The sequence below is a fragment of the Carassius auratus genome, chromosome 20 (assembly GCF_003368295.1).
Source record: "Carassius auratus strain Wakin chromosome 20, ASM336829v1, whole genome shotgun sequence".
Classification (NCBI taxonomy): domain Eukaryota; kingdom Metazoa; phylum Chordata; class Actinopteri; order Cypriniformes; family Cyprinidae; genus Carassius; species Carassius auratus.
The window spans coordinates 26,448,911-26,475,436 of record NC_039262.1 but is presented as its reverse complement, the minus strand read 5'-3'; the positions used below and the strand labels follow the sequence as shown (position 1 = coordinate 26,475,436).

Genomic DNA, 26,526 nt, shown 5'->3' with positions numbered 1-26,526 from the left:
GATGTGCATGATATTCAGACTGACTTGTTTCCTCACTGTCCTGTCAGGCAATGACTTCGCAAGCAACGTTTGCGCAAGAAGTTACCTCTTAAAAGTTATTTTAGACAGGCTTTGAGGCAGCAAGATGGTCTAATTATGTACAACACAGCTGGTGAAATAAAGCAAATATTTTATCACTTCAATACTAAATGATACTAAGAAGTCTAAAACTATGTTTTAGGTTTATGGTTAAATTTCATACCTGGGACCTAAATGTTTTTAGATTTGGGAGGATGCTGGATGAACGTAGAAAAATCAGCCAAAACTTCTGTTACTGAGTGCTAATTCTGTACCGGCCCATAATTCAGACGCCCCCGTTTAAAATCATTATATATCAGTAGTTAATACACTAAAAAGGCTTGATACAGAGTATCTGCCAAGTTCAGAACATTTTAGGAGCTATTTTTAAGACCAGCTCAAATAAAACGAATATACAGTACTCAACATTTGAAGTGGATCAAAGAACACATTTTGGGTTTTAGGTCTTGATCCACGTCAAATGTTGAAGGACTACTGTAGTAAACTCAAACAAGCTCAAAATAAATAAAACCAGCTGAACATGGAACAGTGTCATGTTCGCATTTGTAAGGATTTAAAGGTTTAATAAGCCAACAAATCCAAGAAGAACATCCGAAATTCAGAAGAGTAAGTTATTACTTTGTCGTCGGGGGTCACGTGCCAGATGGACAGCGTGTTCTCCTCCACATCGTTGTTGATTGAGAGGTAAGACGGCTGGTAGACTTTAGTGGGCTCCAATATCAAAACCTGCACACACCAAAAACAAGCTACATTAATTCTGACAACAGACAAAGCTTTAATGCAGTGTCTCAAGTCAATACAAAAAACAATAATAATAATTTTTTAAGTTTAAGTGACTGTGTTTACATGCACATCAGAAAAGGGTTTATTCCAGGGTTTTCTGTGCATGTAAACTTGAACATCACTTTTGTCTCTTAAATTTCTTTCTCGCAGTAAGAGTTGTGATGTGGCAATGTAATGCGGCAGCTAAGCAGAAGAGTCATTGTGTGAGGAGGGCTCATACAGGAAAACGGACAGAGGTCACATCCTTTTTGGTGGCTTCCACCATGAAGTCCATCCAGAAGTCCACAAGCTCTTGTTTGGGGGACTGTGGATCAGTGGTTGGTTTTGTAAAGTGCTTATAGATGAGAATGGTCTCAACCAGCGAGCGTAGATACCTGGAATACAACATAAATCACCTGAATGAATGAACAATGGCATACTCTAAAAGACTACAAGTATGACTCATGTTTAACAGAGAGCTACATTCTTACATTTTCTGAAGTGTTCGCGTGCCTCTTTAAAAGTCATTACTATAATGCCAGCCCAAGCCGAAGAAGTCCACCCCAAAAGTTTGTATACTGTCTCTAGATATGGCTTTGAATATATGATAGGACTAAGAGGTGCAAAGGTGCATTTGATTCTCCTCTTAACCGCTAGATTGCAGAACTTTTCTAACTATCCTGCCCATGGAAATCTGGCTGCTCCTTGATGCAATTGTGAACAGCAAGCCATGTGATTCTGTGCTCATTTGATCTAGTGTTTAAATGTTTAATTTAAATGTTACAGATTTATGTAGCGAATGAGAATCAATAAAATGACCAAATACCTGTATGTTTTGAGAGATCCTTATAATGATTTTCAGTTTTGTTTCAATAACTAAAGAATATGTAAAAGGATGGTATAAAATGCACAGCTGCTATGGATAAAGGCATTGTAATTGTTGCCAGATTTTTTCATTTGTTGACGTGACATGGTTAAATTATGTTTAAGGTTAATATCATTTACTAAGTTAGGTGTCCACATTAAAGATAATATTTAACCATATTTTACAATATGAAAGTTATATAATTATTATGGGAACTCCAAGGATTTCAGAATCTTTACATATTAATTTGTTTTCCCTGCTGTAATATTATAATTAAATATTTTAATGACAGGATCTTTATTAAATAAAAATAGAATATATTATTAATCCAAACAGAAAACAGAACAAACTTTGCTAAAAAATGAATGTTTTGAACAAGTATTAACTAACTAACTACATATTAGTGAACATTAAATACTTTGAATAGTGTATTTCGTATCAATACTTTTGTTGCTTGCTGGTGAAGTGACCCCCTCCACTCATACAAGAGTTTTATACAGAACAAACCACTTTTATCTTTTATTTTCTCACAAAAGCTAGTCCATTAATGTTTAATGAAACATTATTATATCACACACTGTGGGAGGAGTGAAAAGCACATTTCCCTTGAGGGGTGTGACTTTAGCCCCACTGCACGCTGGTGTAGTCAATTACAGGTTATATTAGAATATTTACTACAGATCATTTGTTTCATTACTTAAAGAAAGAAAGAAAATATTTAAATAAAAGGTTTCAGTATTATCCATTACTTTCCCAGGCCTGGAAATCAGTTGTAAAATTTCTTCTTCTTATTATTAGTATTTTTTTCAGAATCAGTATGAGCAATAGTAATAGAGATAGTAATGTCTTAGCAAACACTAATAATGAATGGCATTTTTTACAACTATAAATAATACATAACACATTTTATAATAACATATGCATATTATTTTAAACAGTGATGCATGTGAAATGTGATTGTGTGCACATACCAAATGGGAGCTTTAATTTTGAAGAGTTTCTCAGAGGCCTGGATGACTCGGGTGTTGTCGCAGGCCAGAATACTAGCCCCGAGAAAGAAACCCACATCCCAGTAACTCTGTAATCTATCCAAACTGCCCTTCTTCCCCAGGAGACTGCTCAACTTCACTCCTACAACACACAGATTACGTGCAGATCTTATATTAAGAGTAGTGCAGTCAAACAATTAATCGCAAGTTTTTCTTTACATAATATATGTATGTGTGCTGTGTATATTTATTATTTTTATATAAACTCACATACATAAATGTATATTTCAGAAAAAAGTTATGTTTATCTTATAATTAATATTATAAATATATTTAAATGAATATATAGACATGTAAATAATTTATATATATATATATATATATATATATATATATATATATATATATATATATATATATATATATATATATATATATATAAAACAAAAATATATAGAGCACACAGATATATTTTGCACACAAAAACTATGCGATTAACCGCAAATAATCGTTTGACAGCACTTATTAAGAGGCATATTACACATGCATATAAACATATATAAATATATATACAAATGATATGCTGGTTACTCTCACTAATATATGAGACAGACAAGAGCATACTCTCTATTGCTCTTTATTAGCAAGTATCCAAAGTACTGTTTAAAAAACCTTAATATCCTATTTAATTGTTTAATATTGTTAAAATGAGTGTGCACAATTAAGAAACCCAATGCAGACAGATTTTTAATTACAATAAGCAATGCATTAAAGTTTTAATCCAAGACTAAAACGTCTCTTGAATATAATGCACAGCTCAACTGATTTAATACATATTAATAACAAAGGTTTTTTTCATATGAATCAGAGAAATGTTTGCTCCAGAAACACTACAAACTGATTGGTCAGATTCTGCAAAACATTCTAGGACTGAACTAAGTACACTGTTCACTATCGACAAACAAAATGCTCATCCTCTCTATATTCAGATGAACCCCTCTGGAAAGGAATGTCCACTTTTCTTCTTCCAAACAATTAATAATCCTAAAATAATGCTGTGTTGCATCCTATTACTGATGTAAAGCATGCTGTGAAAGTCTTTCATTTCTATTTAAGTACTTTCTGACACCATAAAGTGCTTTAAATGTATAAATAAATACACAAAGTTTGCCCAGCACTTTTAATGGAGTGGTGGAATAGGTGAGTGCCAACCCAGTATTATAGAAACGGTGGATCAAACGCACCTGCTTTACGCAGCTCAAAGGAGGAGTCAAACTGATGACCTGCAGCCAGAAGCAGCACTGCATAGTTTATACCAGAGTGCAGCGTGGGCTCCGATTCAAAACCTTTTCTAAACCTGTACATGGAGAAAAGACAAGTACAGTACAATGCCATTGCTCCGGTTACTGTGGCCACTTCATTGGTGAATCTGTCAAAAACTGCAATGGTCCTTCAAACAGATCTCATTTTGATCACACAATATTATTTCGATTTTGTGTGTGAAATGTGAGCTGAAGTCCTCACCAGTGCATGCCTTGATCTCTGCTATCCGTGTCGGTGAAATGAGAGTCCAGGAACATATCCTTATAGATTCGGCCTACCAAACAATAAATATCGGACGCCACCTGCTCATTTGAGTTCACCAATGGCAGCATAATGTCCAGAGCCTTCTGCCTGTCTCCTGCTAGGTTTCTCCTGCAAAGACAGACCAAAAAGAGACGGTCAAATTCAGAAATTAACCAAAACAATATTGTGGAATTACATGTTAGGCACGGTCAACTATATGTAAGTCTTTTTATAGGCTACTTTCATTAATGTGTAAATGCCACAACCCTGCGCTGCTTTATTGCTTTAAAGTAACACTGACTCCACCAATGCTGTGAGTCTGGAGCAAGGCCATGTTCAGAAGATCTCTCATCAATGGTCTCCAAGATTTTATTTGTTTACTACTCCATGTCCAAGCCAGGCACTGCTTGCTATTTCTGTGTAACTCAGTTTGTAGGATAATCTCATTGTCCCACTTCATATTACTGTATACATTACGTTCAAACGTTCGGAGAAGTTTAAGGAAATTAATACTTTTATGTAGCAAGGACACATTCTACTGATCAAAAGTGTATTTAGTTTAAAAGAGTTGTTGTTCCTTTAAACAATCTGAAAAAAGGCAGCATAAACAGACCAACCTTTTTCAACATAATCATTGTTTCTTGAGGACTGAATCAGCAAATTAGAATGATTTCTCAAGGATCATGTGACAATTTCTGTTTCACAATATATCTGGTCTTACTGTATTTCTGATCAAATAACTGCAGCCTTGGTGAGTTTAGTGAGGAATTATTGAAAAACATCAACTTCTGTTCGTGTGATTAGGATTGTGTGGAGTCACAGCATTTTAACATTCAGTGTAAAGTTAGTAAAATGACTTGATGTTGTAAATCTAGCACAACTGTGTCTAGGTGTTCAGTGTCACCTGTTGAGGGCAAAGGCGTAGTGGAACTTTATGTGAGGATGAGCCTCTGGGTCAAAGGTCGGCAGATTTTCCAGTGTTTCAACTAACTTCACAATGGATTCATAATCCTACAAACAGATCACCACAAAACAAAAAAGAAACGGTTCACAGAAAATCAATATTTATTATACAATATTATGAACTTACACTCATTTACAACACATGAAAAAACACTACGAAGGAAAATCGTAAAGAATAATTCTGTCGTTAAAGTGCATTCAGGTCCCTCGTACACTGTATTTCTTAAACCTTTAGTAAATAATAAACAAAAAAAAAAACACAATGTCCAAACACAATGACTCTAAAATGTATTTGCTTCCTACTTCATTCAAACAAAAGCACTAAAATATTAATGACATCCTCTTAAAAAAAAAAAGTTAGTTTGAGCTTTGATTAAAAAGTTCAATGTATTATGTATTGCACTACACTACGATTTTCAACTCGAAAGTAAGTAATTGAAAGAAATAATGTCTGATTCATTAACAAACAGTTCTTAGTTTATGTAAGCAAATTAGACCAAAAATCAAGAGTCAGTCTTTCATTCATGTCAAATTATTAAAACCTGTCAAGTATGTGATGTCTGGTGATGATGTACAAGAATCAGTGAATCAAGCTGAAACAAGAATGATTCATTTAAACAAACCAAATCACCCAAATGAGTCCTACCTCTTAATGATTTTTAGGTAATTATTAATACATGACCAGCCACATTTTTACATTAACACCTAGTAAATTCTGTTGAACAATGCTGGCATGAAAGAGGTTCGCAAACATAAAGAGGTAATTAACATACACAAACTTTAAAAAAAGTTAAATTTTGAGGCTTTAACCCCTTAACTGTCACTCATATTTTTGAACATTGACTTTGTAGTGCACGATCCAAACTTAAATTTGTATTATTCATGAATGAAAACATTTTGTAACATGATATTGATGTACCATTTACATGGTAATGCAATGTCTGATTTTAAAATGAGTTTTAAAGGATGAATTTTGAGATTTAAAGTTTTCAGTTGATATATAATTTCTCATGATTTCTAAAATGTGATAGAGGAAAAAGGTCAAAATTCCTGTTATAATGTAGATTTTTTAGGGTGCACTCTTGTCATAAATTAATCTATTACTTATTTTTGACAAAAAACATTGATAAAATATAGATTTGGGAGTCTTAGACCTTTCCAACGATATATAGTTTGTCAAGATTAGATTAGATTTAATTGTAATATAGTGAAGTAAATGTAGGCGTCCCACAGAGCGGACGGGTGACAGTTAACAGGTTAAGAATGTTTTCTTACTTTAGTGCAAGAAACATTGACTAAAAGTAGGCATCAGGAATGAAATCTTCTTCTGAAAGTGTCGAATGTGGCTTAGTGAATTTGAGGAAATTAATGTAACAAAAGGTAAGGAAACTACGTAACTGTAGTTATCAGTCATTTATCATACTTTTTACTTGTAAAGAAACTGTTATTGCAGACTTCCTGTTCTTCTCTTATTCATTTTTAACAGGAGAGGTACTAACAGTCCCAACTAAATGTGGACACACTGAACCCGTTAGACACTTGTGTAATATTTACAAAACTGTGTTCAAGTTGCCCTGTAGACTTCCGTCGTAAGAGCATTACTGTACAAACCATGTCAGTTCGTTTTAAAGACTGAGGCACAATATTTTTTGGAGAAATAAAACAGTAAGAGCATTCAGACGAAGTGAGAAAACAGAATCGCAAAAATAATTGAAAAATAATGAGCAGTAGTGCAAGATTTAAAAAAAACAAACAAACATCAACTTTAACTTTGAAGTTAAACTTTATGGTAACAGAATGGTAACAGAATTATATTATTATTTCAAAATAATATTGATAATATTTTGCATTCACTTTGCAGAACAACCACCAGTCTATGTGATGCAGTTACCTGAATATCTCTGTATGACAGAAGGAGGTTGATGACCACATCGGCTGAAAGACACTCGACGTTATCGAGCCGCTGCTGGATCCGTCTGAGCTCAGCCGCTAGCTCGGCTCCGGTGTAAAGCTCACGCGCTTTACGAATCTCATTCAGAACCGTCTCGCGGAAGTACTGGCTACACAAGCACACAAAACAGACAAAAGGAAGTTACTGAACCATGGAAGAATGGAAACACACAAAAAAATTATAATAATAATATGTGGTTTGAATAAAATATACGCTTCATATCATAATACAGATCATACTTTCCATTTGCACTGCTTTTTCAAACAGCAAACATAAATTGATGCCACTTTGATAATTTATGTTTAAAGGAATTATCACCTGTGTGGTGATTAGATTCGCTGCTGAGGACTGGTGTCCATGTCCGATTATGAAATCTTTGAGTTGTCCTGCATTAAGGGTTTGTCATTTTGTCGATGCTGAATAGTTGTTAGATACCTAGACTTGATTGTAAAGTCTGGTATTTAACACTTTACATGTTCGTCTCATCTCTTGCAATAGCCTTGTCTAAATTATTATGGCATTAGGGCATGACCTTCAAACTTATTGAGGAAGGGTGGGCGATATGATCAAAATCTTAAACCATAACCATTCTGACAGATATACACCTCACCTCACCTAATTGTGGCTCAAAACCAAAATGATTTGAATCAAAACCGGAACCTTATATTGCATTGACATTTATGCATTTGGTAGGCGCTTTTATCCAAAGCCACTTACACAGCATTTAAGCTATACATCAGTTTATGCATCCCACTGAAATCAAACCCAAGGCATTTTTATACATTTACATTTAATCATTTAATCATTTACCAGACGCTTTTATCCAAAGCGACTCACAAATGAGAACAATAGAAGCAATGAGACCAACAAGAGAACAACAACAGTACGCAAGTGCCATGACAAGTCTCAGTTCAGAACCCATAGCTATGTTTTTTTTTAGAATAGACAAGGAAAGGTTAGTGCTAGTTTAAGTTAGACAAGTGCTGGTGTAAAAAAATGAGTCTTTACATGTTTTTCGAAAATGGGTAAAGACTCGGCTGTTCAGATTAAGATTGGGAGATCATTCCACCAGCTGGGCACAGTCCAGGAAAAGCTCGAGTTATACTTTTAGGGCTGCAGAAATAATTGACTAACTTTACTTGAAAACTATTATGCAACTTTTACCTGATAATAATACTTACATTAACTAATATAGCAAATTTCAACTGGTTGATTGTTGATATCATCATCAGAATGTGTATATATATATATATATATATATATATATATATATATATATATATATATATATATATATATATATAGACACACACACATACTGGAATTGAAACAATGTGAAAAACAATATACAAATAATACTTAAGCGTGGGTGATATGACCGAAATTTGAAACCATATCATGTGTCATTCTGTTTATGGCTGGTGTATTACTGCTCTAAATGGCTTTCAGTGAGCTGTGAGATGAAAATGAGAAGTGAGGAGATAAAGGAGGTAGTGAGTTCCCACCAGGTGTTGGTCTTGCAGCTGGTGAGCAGTTGAGTGAGTCTGTCCAGCAGTGGCATACAGATGGGCCCCAGCAGGGCCTCAAAGCTGGGCTGCATCAGTTCACTCAGACCCTTCATCAGACTGCCCTCACAGCAATACACCTTATTCTGAGGCGTCACCATGTATGGGATGAACGTGTAGTTAGCGGCACATGTCTGGAAAAAGAGCAAATAGGAAATATGTCCAGAAGATGAGCAAACGCTAAAGAATAAATGAATAATAAGCAGGTTTATCATGCCCCAAAAATGGGTTATGGACAGGAGGAGAGAAAAAAAAAAAATGATACATAAGATTTAGAGTCATTTGGCAGTTTGCTGCATTTTCTTGGCCACCTACAGTACATCATTGTATTTCATGATGTGCAATCAGACCAATTACACTACAAGAAAAACTGCACAAACTTAAAGGGATGGTTCAGCCAAAAATGAAATTTTTATGTTTATCTGCTTACCCCAGGGCATCCAAGATGTAGGTGGCTGGGTATCTTCAGTAGAACACAAACTGAGATTTTTTTTTGAGAAGGTTTTTTTTTTAGACCTCTGATTCACATAATGTCCAAACTTGTTAGACCATTGACACTCCTAATTGAGATTGTAGATAGACTGTCAATAGTCCATATGAGAGAAAGGTGGCACTAATGCACTTATAAGTCTGTGATCCACCACAAAGCAAGAAGATGACGCCTCACCAGCAAGCTGTGTTTTGAGGAGGCGCTCATACAGTTCAGACAGTTGAGACATTTCAGTGCATTAGAGGTAAAATAACACACAGACCGATCGTTTTGTATCTTTAGACATCAATGTCTCATCATATCACAGTCACCGGAAACACCAGAGACAAAATTAAAATGTATCTTATTTTAATTTGTTAAAAAGACTCATTTTTATTGGTGCATTGGTCTATTTAGGCTAAATAAGCCTATATCTGTGCTAAGATGTTACAGAGGACTTATTTTAATTCTTTATTCCAACTTCCAAGTGGCCTATAGTCTATGTTAGTCATGAATACATTGTTAAAACGTGTATAAATGACTCATTCCTGACAAAAGGCAAAAGAGCTGTGTGTGTGCACACATTTGAATAATGTCGGGCTGTAAATGGTTTCGGGCTTTTAAAAAAGCTGTCAATCAAAATGTACTTGTCGGGCTTAGGGCCCAAACCTGTCGGGCCTGACTTTTATGGCCCGATTACAGCTCTAATGCTGGGACTAAACTCTTACACTCATTCACTACAAGCCCGTAGATATCAACAAAAAAGGCGGGCCCCCCAACCACCAAAACCTGTGGTTCCTGCTCCCGTGAGAGCTCTCCGACCGCTGCCACAACGCCAGGGCCCAAACCCTCTATCTGCTGAAGGTGAACCAAAAACATCTGATAGCAGCTCTCAGTGATATGTGTCGGGTCCCCGCTATAATAGCAGCAACTTTCACAAATGTTTACTGAACAAGCGGGAACCCAGTGTGCATGTAGCTTTCTCTATTTCAGTTTTATCACGTGATAGAAAGTCTAAGGCCTTCTCAAGCCGAAGGGCAAACTCATCTAATCTGCGCCCTATTATGCATCAAACTAAGATTGATGTAAAGACACAAAGCACTGCCATCAAGATAGCACTTTTAAACATTCGCTCACTAAAAAAATTCATAATTTCTAATCAATGACTTTATAACCACAAACAATCTGGATTTTATGTTTCTAAATGAAACATGGCTAGAAGACAGCTGCAGTGCATCATTCCTAAATGATGCAGATCCTCGAGACGAGAACACAAGTGTACTATTTATGGAGGCTATATCTTTAACACCAAGCATTTCTGCAGACTCTGTTGATATTCTCCTTGATTCCTTCAACTCAAAAGTTAAGAATGTTATTGATGATATTGATCCAATAATAGTCAGTAAGAAAACAAACAGACAGAAATCAGTTTGGAGAAGATCAACAGCAGTTCAGACTATGAAAAAACAATGCAGAAAAGCCGAGAGGATGTAGAGGAAGAAGAAACTTGAAATTCACTATAGCATCTATAAAGACAGCCTTCATGCTTTTAATGTGAAACTAGCCACAGCTAGACAGAACTTCTTCTCAAACCTTATAAACAGTAACTTAAATAACACTCGTACTCTTTTTGCTACTGTTGAGAGATTGACAAACCCCCCAAGTCAGATTCCCAGTGATATGCTCTTAGACAGCAAATGCAATGAGTTTGCTTCTTTCTTTTCTGAGAAGATCATCAATATCAGGAAGGCGATTAGTGCATCCTCAAGTAATCCAGAGGTCAGACAGATTAGGCCACAATATCAAAAAGATACCATGTCTACTTTTGAAGCAACTGATAGCAGTTTTCTATAAACTGCAGTTGTTAAGCCCCTCCTGAAACGGACCAAACTTGATAACACCATTCTGAGCATTTTTAGACCAATTTCTAATCTTCTTTTTATAGGCAAAATTATAGAAAAAGTAGTTTTTAATCAGCTGAACAAATGCTGGTATTGCTAGATCTCAGTGCTGCGTTTGACACTGTCGATCATAAAATACTACTAGAGAGACTGGAAAACTGGGTCGGGCTTTCTGGGATGGTACTCAAATGGTTCAGGTCATACTTAGAAGGGAGAGGCTATTATGTGAGTCTAGGAGAGCATAACTCTAAGTGGACGTCCATGACATGTGGAGTCCCACAAGGCTCAATTATTGCACCGCTCTTGTTTAGCCTGTATATGCTCCCACTAAGTCAAATAATGAGAAAGAACCAAATTGCCTATCACCACTATGCTGATGATACCCAGATTTACCTAGCCTTACCCAGCTTAACAAATTAACTTTACAAATTAAGCTTTACCAGCCCCATTGACTCCCTCTGCCAATGTATTGGTGAAATTAATAGTTGGATGTGCCAGAACTTTCTTCAGTTAACAAGGAAACAACTTAAGTCATTGCATTTGGAAACAAAGATGAAGTGTTCAAGGTGAATGCATACCTTGACTGTAGGGGTCAAACAACTAATAATCAAATCAGGAATCTTGGTGTGATTCTGGAGACCGGTCTGAGTTTCAGTAGTCATGTTAAAGCAGTAACTAAATCAGCATACTATCATTTAAAAAACATTGCAAGAATTAGATGTTTTGTTTCCAGTCAAGACTTGGAGAAACTTGTTCATGGCTTTATCACCAGCAGGATGGACTATTGTAATGGGCTCCTCACCGTTCTTCCCAAAAAGACCATTAGACAGCTGCAGCTCATCCAGAACACTGCTGCCAGGATTCTGACTAGAACCAGAAAATCTGAGCATATCACACCAGTCCTCAGGTCCTTACACTGGCTTCCAGCTACATTTAGGATTGATTTTAAAGTACTTTTACTCATATATAAGTCACTAAATGACCTAGGACCGAAATATATTGCAGATATGTTCACTGAATATAAGCCTAACAGAGCACTCAGATCATTAGGATCGAGTCAGTTAGAAATACCAAGGGTTCACACAAAACAAGGGGTGTCCTCCTTTAGTTACTATGCTGCCCGCAGTTGGAATCAGCTTCCAGAAGAGATCAGATGTGCTAAAACACTAGTCACATTTCAATCTAGACTCAAAACGCATCTTTTTAGCTGTGCATTTATTGAATGAGCACGGTGCAATATCGAACCGATTGTATTTTACGTATTCATTGTATTTTATGTTAAATCATTTTCTATTTTTAACTGTTTTAAATTCATTTTAAATAAGTCAAATTTTAAATCATTTCCAAAGTTTTCAAATTGCTTGTCTTTATTTTTGTTATTATTTTTTCTTCATATTTTACTTTCTTTTATGCTAAGCACTTTGAATTACCATTGTGTACGAAATGTGCTATATAAATAAACTTGCATTGCCTATCGTCACGAGCCGCAGGGTTTAATTCGGTTTTATTTGTGTATGTTTCTTTTTTGTTTATTGTATGCTTTAGCCGTGATTCCCATCCACTTGCATTATAAGACTGACAGACTGCAATGGTTTGAGCTAAATATCCCAGTTTGTTTTCTACTGAAGAATCAAAGTCATCTTTGATGCCCTGGGGTAAGCAGATAAACATCAAAATGTCATTTTGGGGTTAACTATGCCTTTAAGAAAGGAGGCAAACAAAGACTTCCTTTTTTCTGTTTGAAAATGACAGCAAATGAGCATGTGGCAGAGAGGAAGTAAAGATTAAAACTTACCATATTCTTCTGACATATCACCTCCTGTATGAGACAAACAGCAGACACAAATGAATTGGTGGTATAAACGACCAGGACTGAATTCTATCACAAAAATCCTAAAGAACATTCTGTGTGTGTGTGTGTGTGTGTGTGACCATGTTCAGAACACTATACTGGTTTTACTAGGTCTGAGGTAGATTCTGTTTCTGTTGAGTATGCCCTTTGCTCAACTTGGCCATCCACTTTCATTTACAACAATAAATCAAAAGTGATCACTAATACTGTCAATACCTTGTGGGGATGTTTCATTGAACTTTTAAAGCACAGTGTCATGTTTGATGTAAAAAAAAAAAAAAAAAAAAACTCCTATACCAGTATAATTTGCAGAGAAAAACAAGTGTAAACACTGATGTGTTCAAATGAATGGCTGTTCTGCAATTCTTAATTCCAGTTACGAAATTGAAATTGGACATGGTGAATTAAACATTCACTGTAATAACATCATGATTCTTCAACAATGTAGCATGCTACAGGTATAAACCTTATCAATGCATATTGTAGAGTGTTTCCTGAAACTGTAATTCCCATGCAATGCACTTCCTTGTGAACATCTGTGTGCATGTGTTTACAAGGAAGGACCATCCTCCACTGAATTCTGCCTAGTAATAAAATCACTGCCTTAAAGAGCTAATCTAAATATATCTCATATTATGCAATTTACTCCCCACTCACCTGGCATTATTCCATTTAGTAATGTAAAGTAATAATGGTTGTGTGACCTTGCCAGGAGGATCTCCATGACAATAATGCCTGCCTACAATTCACTGTGGTAATAAAAGCCTCCAGTATATCATTGTGATGAAACTGTTGGAAGTGCTGCACTGCAAATAATGTGGGTTGTATTAATAATTTGAGTCCATCCAATAAATTTGTGAGCACCATTTTTCTTACAACACAGAGCGTTCCTCCAACTAGCCCAAAGTACATGTATTTTACAATAAATGTTTGCAACACACCATGATGCACATGCTTACATTGATTTTGAGAAGAAAGATATGGACCTTCATCAACATCTTATCAAAGATTTTAGTTTTTTTCTAAATATTTAACAGCCTGGATGCATTATGTTTGTTTATAATGGCTGCCAACAATCTTTTTATCTTTGGCTACACATATCCACATAATGGAAATTCTTTGATTAATATCAACCATTTTTGGTAAATTAATACAGAGACAAATTTTGATATGGTATGATATGTGGGGGAAAAAAATATAGAGATCTTTGGCCTGTAATATTTTTCTCTGAGTTTTATTATTTTTCAATAGTTTTCTCTGAAAACTGGAACATTATGAAAAGTAAGATGTTGAACAAAATGACCCTTTCAGTTTAAATTTGACTCATTTGTAGGATTGCAAAGGGGTGGAAAATTTCTGGAAACTTTCCAAAAATCCATGGAATATTGCAAAAAAAATCCTGGAAACTTTCCAAAATGTTTCCGATATTTACTGGAAAATGTTCACCTTTTTGCAACCCTACTAATTTGATTCTTGACTCGAGTGACACCGAGACAAAAGACTTTCTGACCTGGAGAGAGTGCAGCGAGTCGGAGTTGAGATCACAATAAAGAATGATGTTGTTGGCCATGCTGAAACTCTCTCTCACACCCAAGTGATAGAAGAGAGAGGGCTGCCGAAATGCATCCGTCATTTCAACCACTGCAATATCTGTGAACAGAGACAGAGAGAGCTCACATATTCTGAAACACTTTTACCCAGACCTGACAGACAGACAGTGTGGGGGCTGATTTATATCAGGCCTGTCCCTACAGCTGAGTTCAACACCCTACACGCCGCATTTCAATATCAGCAGGAAGTCAGTTCCTCTGTTTGCATGCATATGTGCCAGAGCTGTTGTCACAGTTAACCCAAAGGAAACGAAAGATAGAGAAAAACAAACAAAGCAGCATAAATTCTTTAGCAGAAGGACGTGTGTAACGTATGAACAGCCAGTGTCTTCTAGTTCAAATAAATTAGGACAGTGCAAGGATTTGTTGGAACTTCTTCATTCTCCGTGCATTATAGTTATAACACAAATACATGAGAAAAAAAAAACGATTTACATACACAAGTCAAAACAAAGGACATGAAGACAATTTGGATCTACTGGGGAAACAAAATATCTCTTAACCTGCTCTTTGGTCATGACAGCTGCTACACTGTAACGCTTTACTGAGACGACAAGCAAAACTTGTTTTTTTTTACATTTATCATCTGTGCACAAATTCACTGGATTCCACGTCACAACATCTTATAAATGATCAGAAACACTGACTTCAGTGACATCTGTGCTTTTTGCGGAAGCGAGTCAGTTCAGGACCGTGACTAGTATAGTGCACATTTGAATCTGATACTGGCCAAATAAAAAAATTATAATAATGTTATTGGTGTAGGGGGAAAAACTGATCCGAGCAATAAATCAGAATCGAGAAGTATAAGAGTCTTAATAGCAAGAGTCTAGTTACAGTAGTCAACATTTGAAGTGGATCAAAAAAGCTCAAAGTTGTCCTAAAACGAGAACACACACTCAAAAAAAAAAGTTGTTGAATGAACTTAAAAAAATTTGAGTAAACTTTTCCACGAAATTGAATTACATTTTCCAAACAATATTGAATTAGTTTGAAATTATTTGTTGTAATCTTGTTGTGTAAACTTAAATTATTTTAGTCAAGACAACAAGAAGAAAATTGGTCCATTCTACTAGATAATGTTTAGCCATGCCTAATAGAGAAAGTTGTGTCAGGTTAACTACTCTGAATTTTGTCATGCCTACTATATAAAATAATGCCATGTTAACTACATTCAATTTGGTCATGTCTACTATATCTAACAATGCAATGTCAACTACAAACATTTTTGTACTGCATACTAGAAACAATTTAAATCATTACACTTTTCTAACTTGATTCTACAGTTACTTCCAAATGAAAGTGAAATAATTGTGTTCTATTACATTAAACCCTTTTTACTGTATACCTACAGTCTACTGTGAAGAAAGTCAATATGTTAAAAGTCAATCCATTTAGTAAAAATCTGTATTTAAAACATGAGCACATTTAACCTTGAGTGTCTTCTTGCTTAAAACTGCAAATATGGCAATTAAACATGCTCATTAAGTTACAAAAATGACAATTCAAATAAAACATGAGCATATAAGAATATAACAAAATGTTATTTTATTTTGTTTTCTTAAACATGATATTAAATGTGATTGAGAGACGTAATCACCTCTGCTCATCATGCAAAAATTCAGATACAACAAAATCACATGAGCATACAAAGAAATAAAACAGCATTCACAAAGGGATCCTCAAACACAGCACACCTAAGTGAAGAGCTTTGTTTTCTGCGCCTGTGCTTTGGCAGACAATTTACACAAGTTCAGCTCGAGAATCATTTTTTGGAGCACCTTAAAAGTGTAGTGGATCTCCTGTGGATGAGTAAGATTTAAAGAGTATATTAGTCCAAGTAGCATGGCTGTAGCCAATGCTACATTACCTAAACCAGAAAGCACCTCCACATCTTCCAGCACAATGCAGATATCTTTGGGGCCTTCTGTTGCATCAGCAAATTCATGCTTTACATCACAGAATCCCTAAAAGGTCTTCTTTATGTCCGCTTCGGTTCTTGCAGGGTCATCATCCTTTAAAAAAAAACAAAAAAAACAGTTATTTTTAATGAACAACTCTACTTCCACAGCACATTCATACATTCACGAGCCATCTAAAAACAATGCTATTGCGTTCGGTCACCAGATCACAACCCAACTCAACACCTTTGGCAGACTGTTTTCCACTTTATAATGTAAAATAATACAGTGCCTTTGTCAATATCACAACAATGAATAACTATGCTTCCTTAAAATCTCTAACTATCACTCAGTGACTGTTTGAAATTTTTAATTAATTTAAATGACATTAACAAATTACATTTATAAAATACCAGATATTCTCAAGAGCCATTGATACTTCGGTAACACTTTAGAATGATGTCCATTAGTTAATGTTAGTTAATTCTAGGGATGCACGATAATATCGGCACAACATCGGTATCGGCCGATAAAAGCTTAAAATGACCATTATCGGTATCGGCCGATATGAATATTTCTGCCGATGAGCCAAACCGATATTCTCCAAGTGAAATAATTGACCTGTTTTTCAGATGTGAATGTCTGTTTACATTTGTAAATTAATAAATTTATGGTAGAATCAGTACAGAAGAGATACATGGATTTCTCTTCAGTAAAATTAAAGTTTAAATATATCAGTATATATTTGTAAATATATCAGTATATATATCGATATCGGTATCGGCATCGGCCAAAATTATTTAGAAAATATCGGCATATCGAATATCGGCCAAAATCCAATATCGTGCATCCCTAGTTAATTCATTAAGTAACATGAACAAACAATGAACAATACATTACTGTTCCTCCATTGATTTAAAACATAAGAACTTGAAATTTATTGCCAACAGTTATGATTTTTTGTTGTTGTTGTCTTGCAGCCATACGAAGCAAAAGTCATTTTATCATATTTTGTATTTTGAACCCGTGAAGCCTGGAATTAAACTGCTGTTTTCATCAGGCCAGAGGAGAACTGGCACCCAGATTAAGTAAACTTTCTCCCAAAGTTTATTTTTCATTTCGGTCACTAATTAAAGGGATAGTTCACTTTCAAATTAAATTTAGGTATGTTTTAGCTTACCTCAAGGGCATCCAAGATGTAGGTGTTTTTTGTTTCCGTAGTAGTTTACATTTTGATATTTTTAGGTCAAACTGTTCTTGTCTGTGACTAATATAATGGAGGTCTATGGTCACCACCTCAAAGAGCATGCACAGAGAAGTCCGAATTAAACAATTCCCACCGTAAGTACACATTGATGACCTAAGACACGAAACAAACGGTTTATGTAAGAAAATGAACCGTTTATTTTGGTTTTATCTCCTGTACACAACCACGTCCAACTGATCTGAGTGCACGAGTACTTCCTGACGTGACGTGCGCATGCGCTCTGGCTTAGTCTGAGCAAGCGCGGAAAGCGCCGGAAGCCATCTCTCGCGTGTGTACATCACTCATTGTTTATGGTTTACCACACAATACACCACCAATCTGCATTGTCTGAAATATAATGCAGTAACTGTAATTATTAATTTGTTTATAATGCACCCTATAATCGTTGCAATTATAATAAACAACACATTACTCACTATTGACAGTGTGCCATTGGGTCCCTCTGGCATTGGACGTCGCCTCCAGTTTATACGTGGCATACTAAACACAATGTGCAAAACGCTGCGGCCCAACAGCGGAGAAAACTCAGGATCTTCAGTCAGGCAGGTGTGATGCGATACAGTCAATGTCCTCGTCGTCTTGTAGTTGTTCCATTCGTGACAACATACGCTCTCCACTTCTGTCGGCATCTCACAACACTTGCTACTAAAACACCACCAATTTTTAAGAGATCTCTGTCTCTCTGAGGCTTGAAGACGTGCTGCCGCAGCGGATGCTTCCATGATCGCTCCTGAGTACTTTATCTGTGTATTCTGGTTTAAATATGGCTGTGACAAATTCAACGTTGTCTGTTGATGTATTGAAATCATCTTCCATTGCAATTTCCTGTACGTATAAATATGTTTAAATCTTCACAGTGTAAGGTAACACTTCAGAAATCTCTGTGTAAACCATAGACAGTAAGTGTAAACCATGAGTGTGCTTTCCGTGCTTGCGCAGACTAAGCCAGAGCGTGCACACGTCACACAACAGGAAGTACTCGTGCCCTCACATCAGTTGGACGTGGTTGTGTACAAAAGGTAAAAACGATATAAATACTGTTTGGTTTCTTACACAAACCGCTCGTTTCGTGTCTTAGGTCATCAATGTGTACTTACGGTGGGAATTGTTTAATTCGGACTTCTCTGTGCATGCTCTTTGAGGTGGTGACCATAGACCTCCATTATATTAGTCACAGACAAGAACAGTTTGACCTAAAAATATCAAAATGGGAAATACTGCGGAAACAAAGACACCTACATCTTGGAAGTCCTTGAGGTAAGCTAAAACATACCAAAATTTAATTTGAAAGTGAACCATCCCTTTAAGTTTTGGTTCCTTGCCACTGCCACCTTTGGCGAATAGGGATGCTTGACTGATTGCATAGACACTATTGGAAGAGAGTTGAACTGGATGATGACATCACTGAATAATCAATGAACTGACTTTTTCTTAAAAAACAAAACAAAAACTGTCTGTTTGTTATTGTCCTCTTGCATTACCGACAAACTATTTTCCTGTTTAATTATGCTGCTTTGACAATGTGTATTGTGAAAAGTGCTATTTAAATAAAGGTGAATCGAATTGACTATTAAGAACTGTGCTTATCAAACAGGATGATATCACGTAAACCTAAACCAGTGGCTGTGTGGAGTACAAAGGTTTAAAGAGAAGTTAGCATCAGTCATTTAATTCATATCTGAGCTTTACAATTTACTCAATATTTTAAAATTAAAAAATGTACATGAACTCTTTACCCATCAGCAGTTTTGATGGGGTATGTCTTTTGATATTTAAACATACAAACGTGTATATATATTTATATTTATATATTTATATATATATATATATATATATATATTTATATATTTATATTTATATATATATATATATATATATATATATATATATATATATATATATATATATATATATATATATATATATATATAAAAGAAAGTGTCTCTGCTTTTAAATTGAAAAAATTTTAGGCACAGTTCATGTCACGTCTTTTGCAAGGTCAAGTTTGTTATTACTTTTGATAACTGTTTGTAACGAAAAAGAACTCACCAAATACTCCATCATATTCATCTTCATTCAGGTAGATGCATAGCCCCTTGAGAATGCACTCTTGCTTGGTCTCCATGGTGGCATTATAAGAAAACAGACAAAACATTTTTTCAAGTTTCTGATATTCATACATGACACCCTCCAATACACATCTCTGAGCCATTATGAATTACAGAGCACTATATCAATAGCTTGTATTAAAAAGCAATTTATAAAAAAACTGAAAAAAATAAAAATACTACCTGAGACATTGGCAGCATCACATCTTGAATCTTTTTTCTAAACACTCCACCATTTTTGGTAAACACTTTTAGCAGATCATCAGAGAACAGATCCAGTTTGGACATGAATTTTGGAGTGTAAAGGAAGGGTTGTGATCCGATGAAATTCATTTATCTGAAGACATAAGTTACAGAGGTCTTGTTTATGGGCAATTCAGCAAAGACAAAAAAGGTTAAAATGCTACAAAGAAAACAAAATATTTAGTACAGGGTCAGGGTGACAACTTATTTATGAAATCATTTTCGATTATTCCTCTTGATATATTAATCGCAAGTAACAGAATAACATTAACTTACACATACAAGCGCTTGGAGAAACAAAACGTTATTAGCTGACTACACAGACATAATGTCGGTCCATGATCATAACCTAGCTAGCAGAAGAAATGCAAAAACTCCACTTACAATTACTGAAGCAGCGAAATGTAATACTTACGTCGCTAAAACATTATTTGTTGTTTAAGACGAGAGACTCCGTGAACGCGGTGAATTCAGTCAAGAGCACGTGACTTTAACAAGCGTGACTAATCTAAAGCCTTGGATTGGCTGCTGTGCGCTTTGATTGGCATCTCAATCGTTTTAACAATGACGAGCAATAAATTATAAATTATAGATGAGGAAGACCTAAAATATAAATTTGAAACTTTGTCACCCTAACAACAGCTGAATGCAGAGTAAGAATTTAAAATCCTAGGGGACAATTTGGCAATTTCTAATTATCAGTCGTGTCTTATGGCCCTGGTTTTATACATTAATTCATGGTACTGAAGGGTGTTCTGTTCTCTCTTGTTCCGCGATTCTTCATTTTAACGTTATTTGATACTTTTAGGAAAAAAAGAAAGTCTGCACCACGTGCTGAATCCAGAAACCTAACATCAGCTACAAATGACACACTTAAGAGCTATATTCATACAGTGCTTATAGAAAAATAACTTTCTGGTATGCAACAAGATATTAAGAAAGCATATTTTAATTAGTTTGTTAATTAAATAAAATTAGATGGACGGTGATAGACAAGAAAAAAAGGCCACTTACCCAACTCACATGTTAGCTGCTGAGCAATCCATCTGCATCCGTTTCCGTTGATGACGTGCATCCGGTTAAGATGAACAAAAAATATTCTTGTTGACTCAATTTAAAAAAATTTTGTAAACCTAATTTTTTGAAAATTACATTGTTTCTGTTAAATATAATTAAGTTGACACCATTTTTACAAAGAGTTATGTTGTATGTGCTCATGTTAATTAATTAAATTGAACAAAGAGCAAAAATCATTTTTTTGAGTGCATTCTGGTGTTAGGTTACAGAACAACTCTGATGAAAGGTTTTGATTAGTGTAAATATCCACAATCTGATCTGAAAATCGCCTCTAAAATAATGCATAATACTTTTGGACAGCCACAAATTCTCAAAAAGACATTACCAGAGTCGTACCACTGGAAGCAGTGGTTGACCAATGTGGGTTTTTCAGTGGCCAATGCAAAGGTTTACACTTAGAAAGCAGGGTGGCATAAAGCTGATATAATGTCACTATATTACAGCATATCACATATCAACCAAATATACTAAAATACTTTAATATAAATATATTTATTTAATAGAAATGTTTACAATTCATTGACAGGGTTGAAGTGAAGATTATGCTCTCATGAATGTCGATCATCATGAATGTTTTTATATGAAGTCAGTTTTTTAATGCTGTATTTCATAATAAGGTGATGTGTACAGAGCTTGTAGTCAACTAATGTAATGCTTATCATTCATATTCCAAGGGCTCCTGGATGCAAATTAGTCAATTTGTTAAACACAACATTTAAATAATCATACAGGTTATGTAAAAGTGATGCAAATGTATTGAATTATATGCTGCCACCGGTATAACAAAAAAACTGACAAGATTTTGTCAGGCCATGGGCTGTATATTTGTTTGGTTTTGGATCCTTCCATATTTTGAATGAAGAAATCTTCTGTCATCATTTACTCACCCACATGCCATTCAAAACCTGTATGACTTTCTTCCATGCCACACAACATAGGTAAGACAACATTAGGCCATCATCCAATGCAATTTATGGAAAACCGGTGCAATGAAAAGGAAAGGCTTTCAAGGCTGTCTTTCACTAACATCTGCTGTACTGAATACTTCAGGTTGTGTTCCATGGGAAAAGAAAATCATACAGGTTTGGAACCTGTTAAAGAGACAACGATGATAATTTCATTTGCAGCTGTGAATACAAGACCTAACATTTCAATGAACAATATGAAATCTGCTTCAGATTTCACACAGGCAAATGTAGTTTTGAATTCTCCCACGTGTGTACAGCTGCTGCAATGACATTAATTTATTCAGACACACAAAGTGCACAAATCACATCAATGGGAAATGTCATGCGAGGCTGGGATGAGCTAGAAGTCATCCAACAAATGATTAGTGACTTCAGTATTTTAATGTTAAGCTTACAATTCTCAAACAACTGAGATACACAACTTTTTGTGCCACAGTATGTTGCTGGACCCTTTCTTATAACAGTTTAGTGCAGTCTGTTTATTATTTGAATATCTGCCAATTACCCTCTTGAAGGTCCTAGTAGGAATTAACTGCAACGAAATGCCTCTGATTGGGGTCTAGTGGACACGCTGCAGCCATTTTACACAGAGGTTTCTAAAGACTGACTGTCGGTTATGAACATTTGTAGCTTTGCAAATTTCTATAATGACAGGAAGCTAAAAAAAGCTTGATTCGAATGCAAATAAGTTTTAGGCGGCTAACAGACAGCAGCGATCCTTTAATCATGTTGCTACTTGCTACGTGACGAATTACCATATAGCCAAAATACAAAGATAACAAGCAATGAGTATTTATTAGCAAGATTGCAAAACTTTTAATTAGCTGTAATCATGCCGTGATTTTAATGCTCATTCCATCCTATTTTGGGTGAAAATAAGAAAAATTATATTTCTCTTTACAGAAATTTCAAGTAAACATACGATAATCCATGTTCTTCTCCCGTGTACAGAAGTGTACAGGAGGGATTTTTCCCCACAATGAATGCATATTACAGTTTTTTCTTGAATGCTAACACACTATAACTGATTCATTTTTTCCCAATTTCCCAAATCATTCATTTAGATCTCAAAACTAAAAAAAAGACATTTTCGTGTGCAGGGAACGGTCATGAAGGAAGTTGGCCTACAGGGTCATCAAGGTTTTTATACTACTGTATTTGCACATACAGTATAATTACAGCAGTAGCCATACTTTAGATGAGAGAGCATTTCAATTCTATGTACTGTTAGGGCTGCACAATATTGGGAAAAAATGACATTACGATATTTATTTTTCTGCGATATATTGCGATATGAAATGTCATCTAATTTTTTCCCACAAACAAAAATGGGGTGAGCACAATTACATTCTCTTTTTAAATGATTTAAACACCAACACCATCGTGTCGATTGATATGCGCGAGGGAGAGAGAGCAAGACAACGCTGGTCTCTCTCTCTCTCTCTCTCTCTCTCTCATATTCGTAAAGGGCCGGGGAGCAGCTGGCCCGTACGGTTAATGAATAACGGATCAACTACGACAGCCTACATCGCTCATCCTGCGATGTGACTATCGTGGATTCGTACATCGCGATATCGATGCTTAAATGACACATCGTGCAGCCCTAGTAAATACTGTAGCACGTTGTAATCCCTCAAACTCTTAAAGGTCAAATTGATTTGTAGCACCAGATTCTTACATGCACTGTATTTTCTAACAAGGAGAAATAGAAAATCTTATGTCAGAAACTACTATGGGTATTGCAAATAAGGCCATTTAAAATATTTGAATGCAATTTATTTTCTAATGTGATGTAACTGACAGTATCCTGTTGCATATCAAGTTGACATTATTTACTCTTCCTTTCTTATTTTGTAAGTGTACAGTGTAATGAACATTTCACTGTATATCGGCACCACTCAGTTTATGCTGTATTCTGAAAGAGAATATGTTTTTATATTTGACCTGGAGGTTTGAGGTTTGAACAAGCTGGTGTGTAGTTTGGAGAGTGTTTATAGTTGAACTGTGTGATAGCATGGCCTCCATTTTTGATTTTGCATACCTCCTGACAAAAACTAAGAAATTACGGTCTAAATTTTTTTATCATCATGGTATAATATTTCAGAATAAACCTTGAAGAGTTAGAGTTATATTGTTTATAATACTTGACACAATTATAATTAAATAATTTTCAGAAGAATTATTAGAGAAGTTATTTTTTCCCTGATTGCATGTTGGCATACATTTTCCTGGCGACAGATTCCCCAGAACGCGCACCTCGTTTTCACGCGACCGCAGCCTGCGCTAAACCTGCGCGGTTTAAAACATCTGGAGCTCACGTCTGCCCTTTGAACAGAAGTATGTAAGGTTGAACGGGAAAGTTATCAATGGGTCAGTCCAGTAACTAATGATGAACATGCAGTTTGCAGAGAAGCTTGTTTACATTAAACTGTCTGACTTAAAGGGATAGTTCAACAAAACATTTTTATTTAGTCATCATTTACACACCCAAGTTGATACAAACCTGTAGCCTAATAACTGGAAACCACATACCAGTGAACTGTTACTATCCATGTTTGTTTTTATAATATCTTTTCCAAATATGCATCCTTGGAAAATCACCCGCATTTGGCTCTCGGTGTGCTATTTTCCAACCAATGCTCACATACCATTGGTTATTTAGTCGAAAATCTATGCACTGGTCTGGTTCTGAATATTTCCGATAATTTTATTAAAACATTAAACAAAACCTACTATGAAAACATTCAGCTCACTGTACAGCTCTCAGATATGAACTGAAAACCATTCAGCATGAGTTAGTGGGGCCTCATCTAATGTACAAGGAATGTGCTACTTCTCTACAAGAAATGAGAAGGACATCAGAAACAAAATCTCTCTACAGCTACTATCCATCTCGATAACACATCTCTAATAACTAGTTTGCTGATATACTCCCCTTTGACTGTTTGACAGGTTGTTCCTGTTAAGCTACCTGTTATATAGTTCCTATAGTGTAATTACTCCTATAGCTCACCTGTATGTTTAGAATCAGAATGTTTATTTATCTTCTGCATTAAACTGAAGAAATTATGCTGTAAGAACCACACAGGAAACAACTGTTTTCATTGCAACACATCTCACGTTTTTTTTTAATCTAAAGGCCACATGAATGAAATAGCATTCTACACTGACTAGGACATAACTATTGCGAAACATACAGAATACTGTGCAACGAAATCAAACCGCGCATCAAAAACCCATCACAAATGATAAGGGCAAACAATACTGAGAGCCAAACTACAGGCAGTAACAAAAAAAAACCTCTGAAAGTCTGTCAGTGATATAAAGTCCAAAAGAAACTAGGTCACACAAAATGACAAATCACCCAAAGCACAAGAATAAATAGGCTATTTAGGAGAAAAGGATTAGAGAAAAGAAATACTGCTTTGTAGATATGGAACGTTAAATTCCTAATCTTAAAAGTAATACTTAATAAATTTGCATACATATACATGAAAGAACAAGCTGAAGTAATAGTCACACAGTGTACATCAGGAACGGGAAACTAGAAGGATTATATTAGACTCAGACGATCAATTTTAAAATATATAAAAAGTAAGTCAAGAAAAGTTTGCATTCACTTTATGATGTTAATATTGTCTCCAACCAGGAGAAGTCACAATAGTTTCCAGCAGCTCACCTATTAATTACAGTAGGAGTCAGTAAACATTTACTAACATTCGCAAAATAAAAAATGAAAAACTGACCATGAAAACAGTATTTTCCAGTCAAGATGGTAAACAGATGATCTTTTCACCAGGTTAAAGGGGATTCCCATGTGTTTGGATCGTTTGGAAGTCAGTATTTTTATTTAAATCACCATCACACCACTGCTCACAAACAACTAGCCTTAAATTTCAAAGGTAAACTGCATAGGAAACAAAACCTTTTGGAAAAATGCATGTCAGAGATGTTTGCACAGAACTGTGGGTTCTTAGGGGGTTCCTGTTTTTAGGGGATCCAGTTTAATTGTTTAAATTTAAGGCCATGAAAACAGTTCAGTGGTACACAAAGTCTTCATTATAAATGGTCTTAAATTTGGGGACAGAAATACAATAATTGCTATAGATTAATATGTTGATTAAACTTCGAAAGGCTGTGATTTCTGCTGCTTTGTGTACTGCGGTTACCAGGGAAACTGTTATATTTCTACCGTTCAGAAAGTGACACCTGCTGGCAGAGAACGAATTTGCTTTTTCAATAAGAACATCTGCTATTTTTGCTGCATATTTTTACATGTGAACCTGTGTCTCAACAAGAAGCTAGTGCATTATAAAAATCTAAAGTTAACAATTAAGACACTATATGTAATTTAGCATACCGTATTTTTCAGACTATAAGTCGCACCTGAG

General features: G+C 35.4%; 1 protein-coding gene and 1 long non-coding RNA gene across 4 annotated transcripts in view; both read right to left on the bottom strand.

The window, feature by feature from the left end:
* The window catches only part of LOC113037674 (mitogen-activated protein kinase kinase kinase 5-like), a 40,882-nt gene that overhangs the window by 11,773 nt on the left and 2,583 nt on the right, over positions 1-26,526 (bottom strand). Inside the window, exons 2-11 of the mRNA XM_026194982.1 lie at positions 14,472-14,611; positions 12,905-12,928; positions 8,680-8,873; positions 7,115-7,283; positions 5,165-5,271; positions 4,219-4,389; positions 3,939-4,051; positions 2,677-2,836; positions 1,082-1,235; positions 697-804 (exon numbers count right to left, since the gene is read on the bottom strand). Coding sequence (XP_026050767.1) covers positions 697-804; positions 1,082-1,235; positions 2,677-2,836; positions 3,939-4,051; positions 4,219-4,389; positions 5,165-5,271; positions 7,115-7,283; positions 8,680-8,873; positions 12,905-12,928; positions 14,472-14,611 — 1,340 coding nt within the window. The remainder of the gene's footprint in view (positions 1-696; positions 805-1,081; positions 1,236-2,676; positions 2,837-3,938; positions 4,052-4,218; positions 4,390-5,164; positions 5,272-7,114; positions 7,284-8,679; positions 8,874-12,904; positions 12,929-14,471; positions 14,612-26,526) is intronic.
* On the bottom strand, positions 16,092-21,221 carry LOC113037675 (uncharacterized). Of its 3 annotated transcripts, none has more exons than XR_003274652.1 (4): positions 21,105-21,221; positions 20,031-20,184; positions 19,789-19,858; positions 16,092-16,586 (listed from the first exon to the last, which is right to left on the bottom strand). It is a non-coding gene; the product is annotated as an uncharacterized LOC113037675 (long non-coding RNA). The 3 variants fall into 3 exon arrangements; XR_003274653.1 differs by having other exon boundaries at positions 21,114-21,131; XR_003274651.1 differs by lacking the exon at positions 21,105-21,221 and adding an exon at positions 20,506-21,078.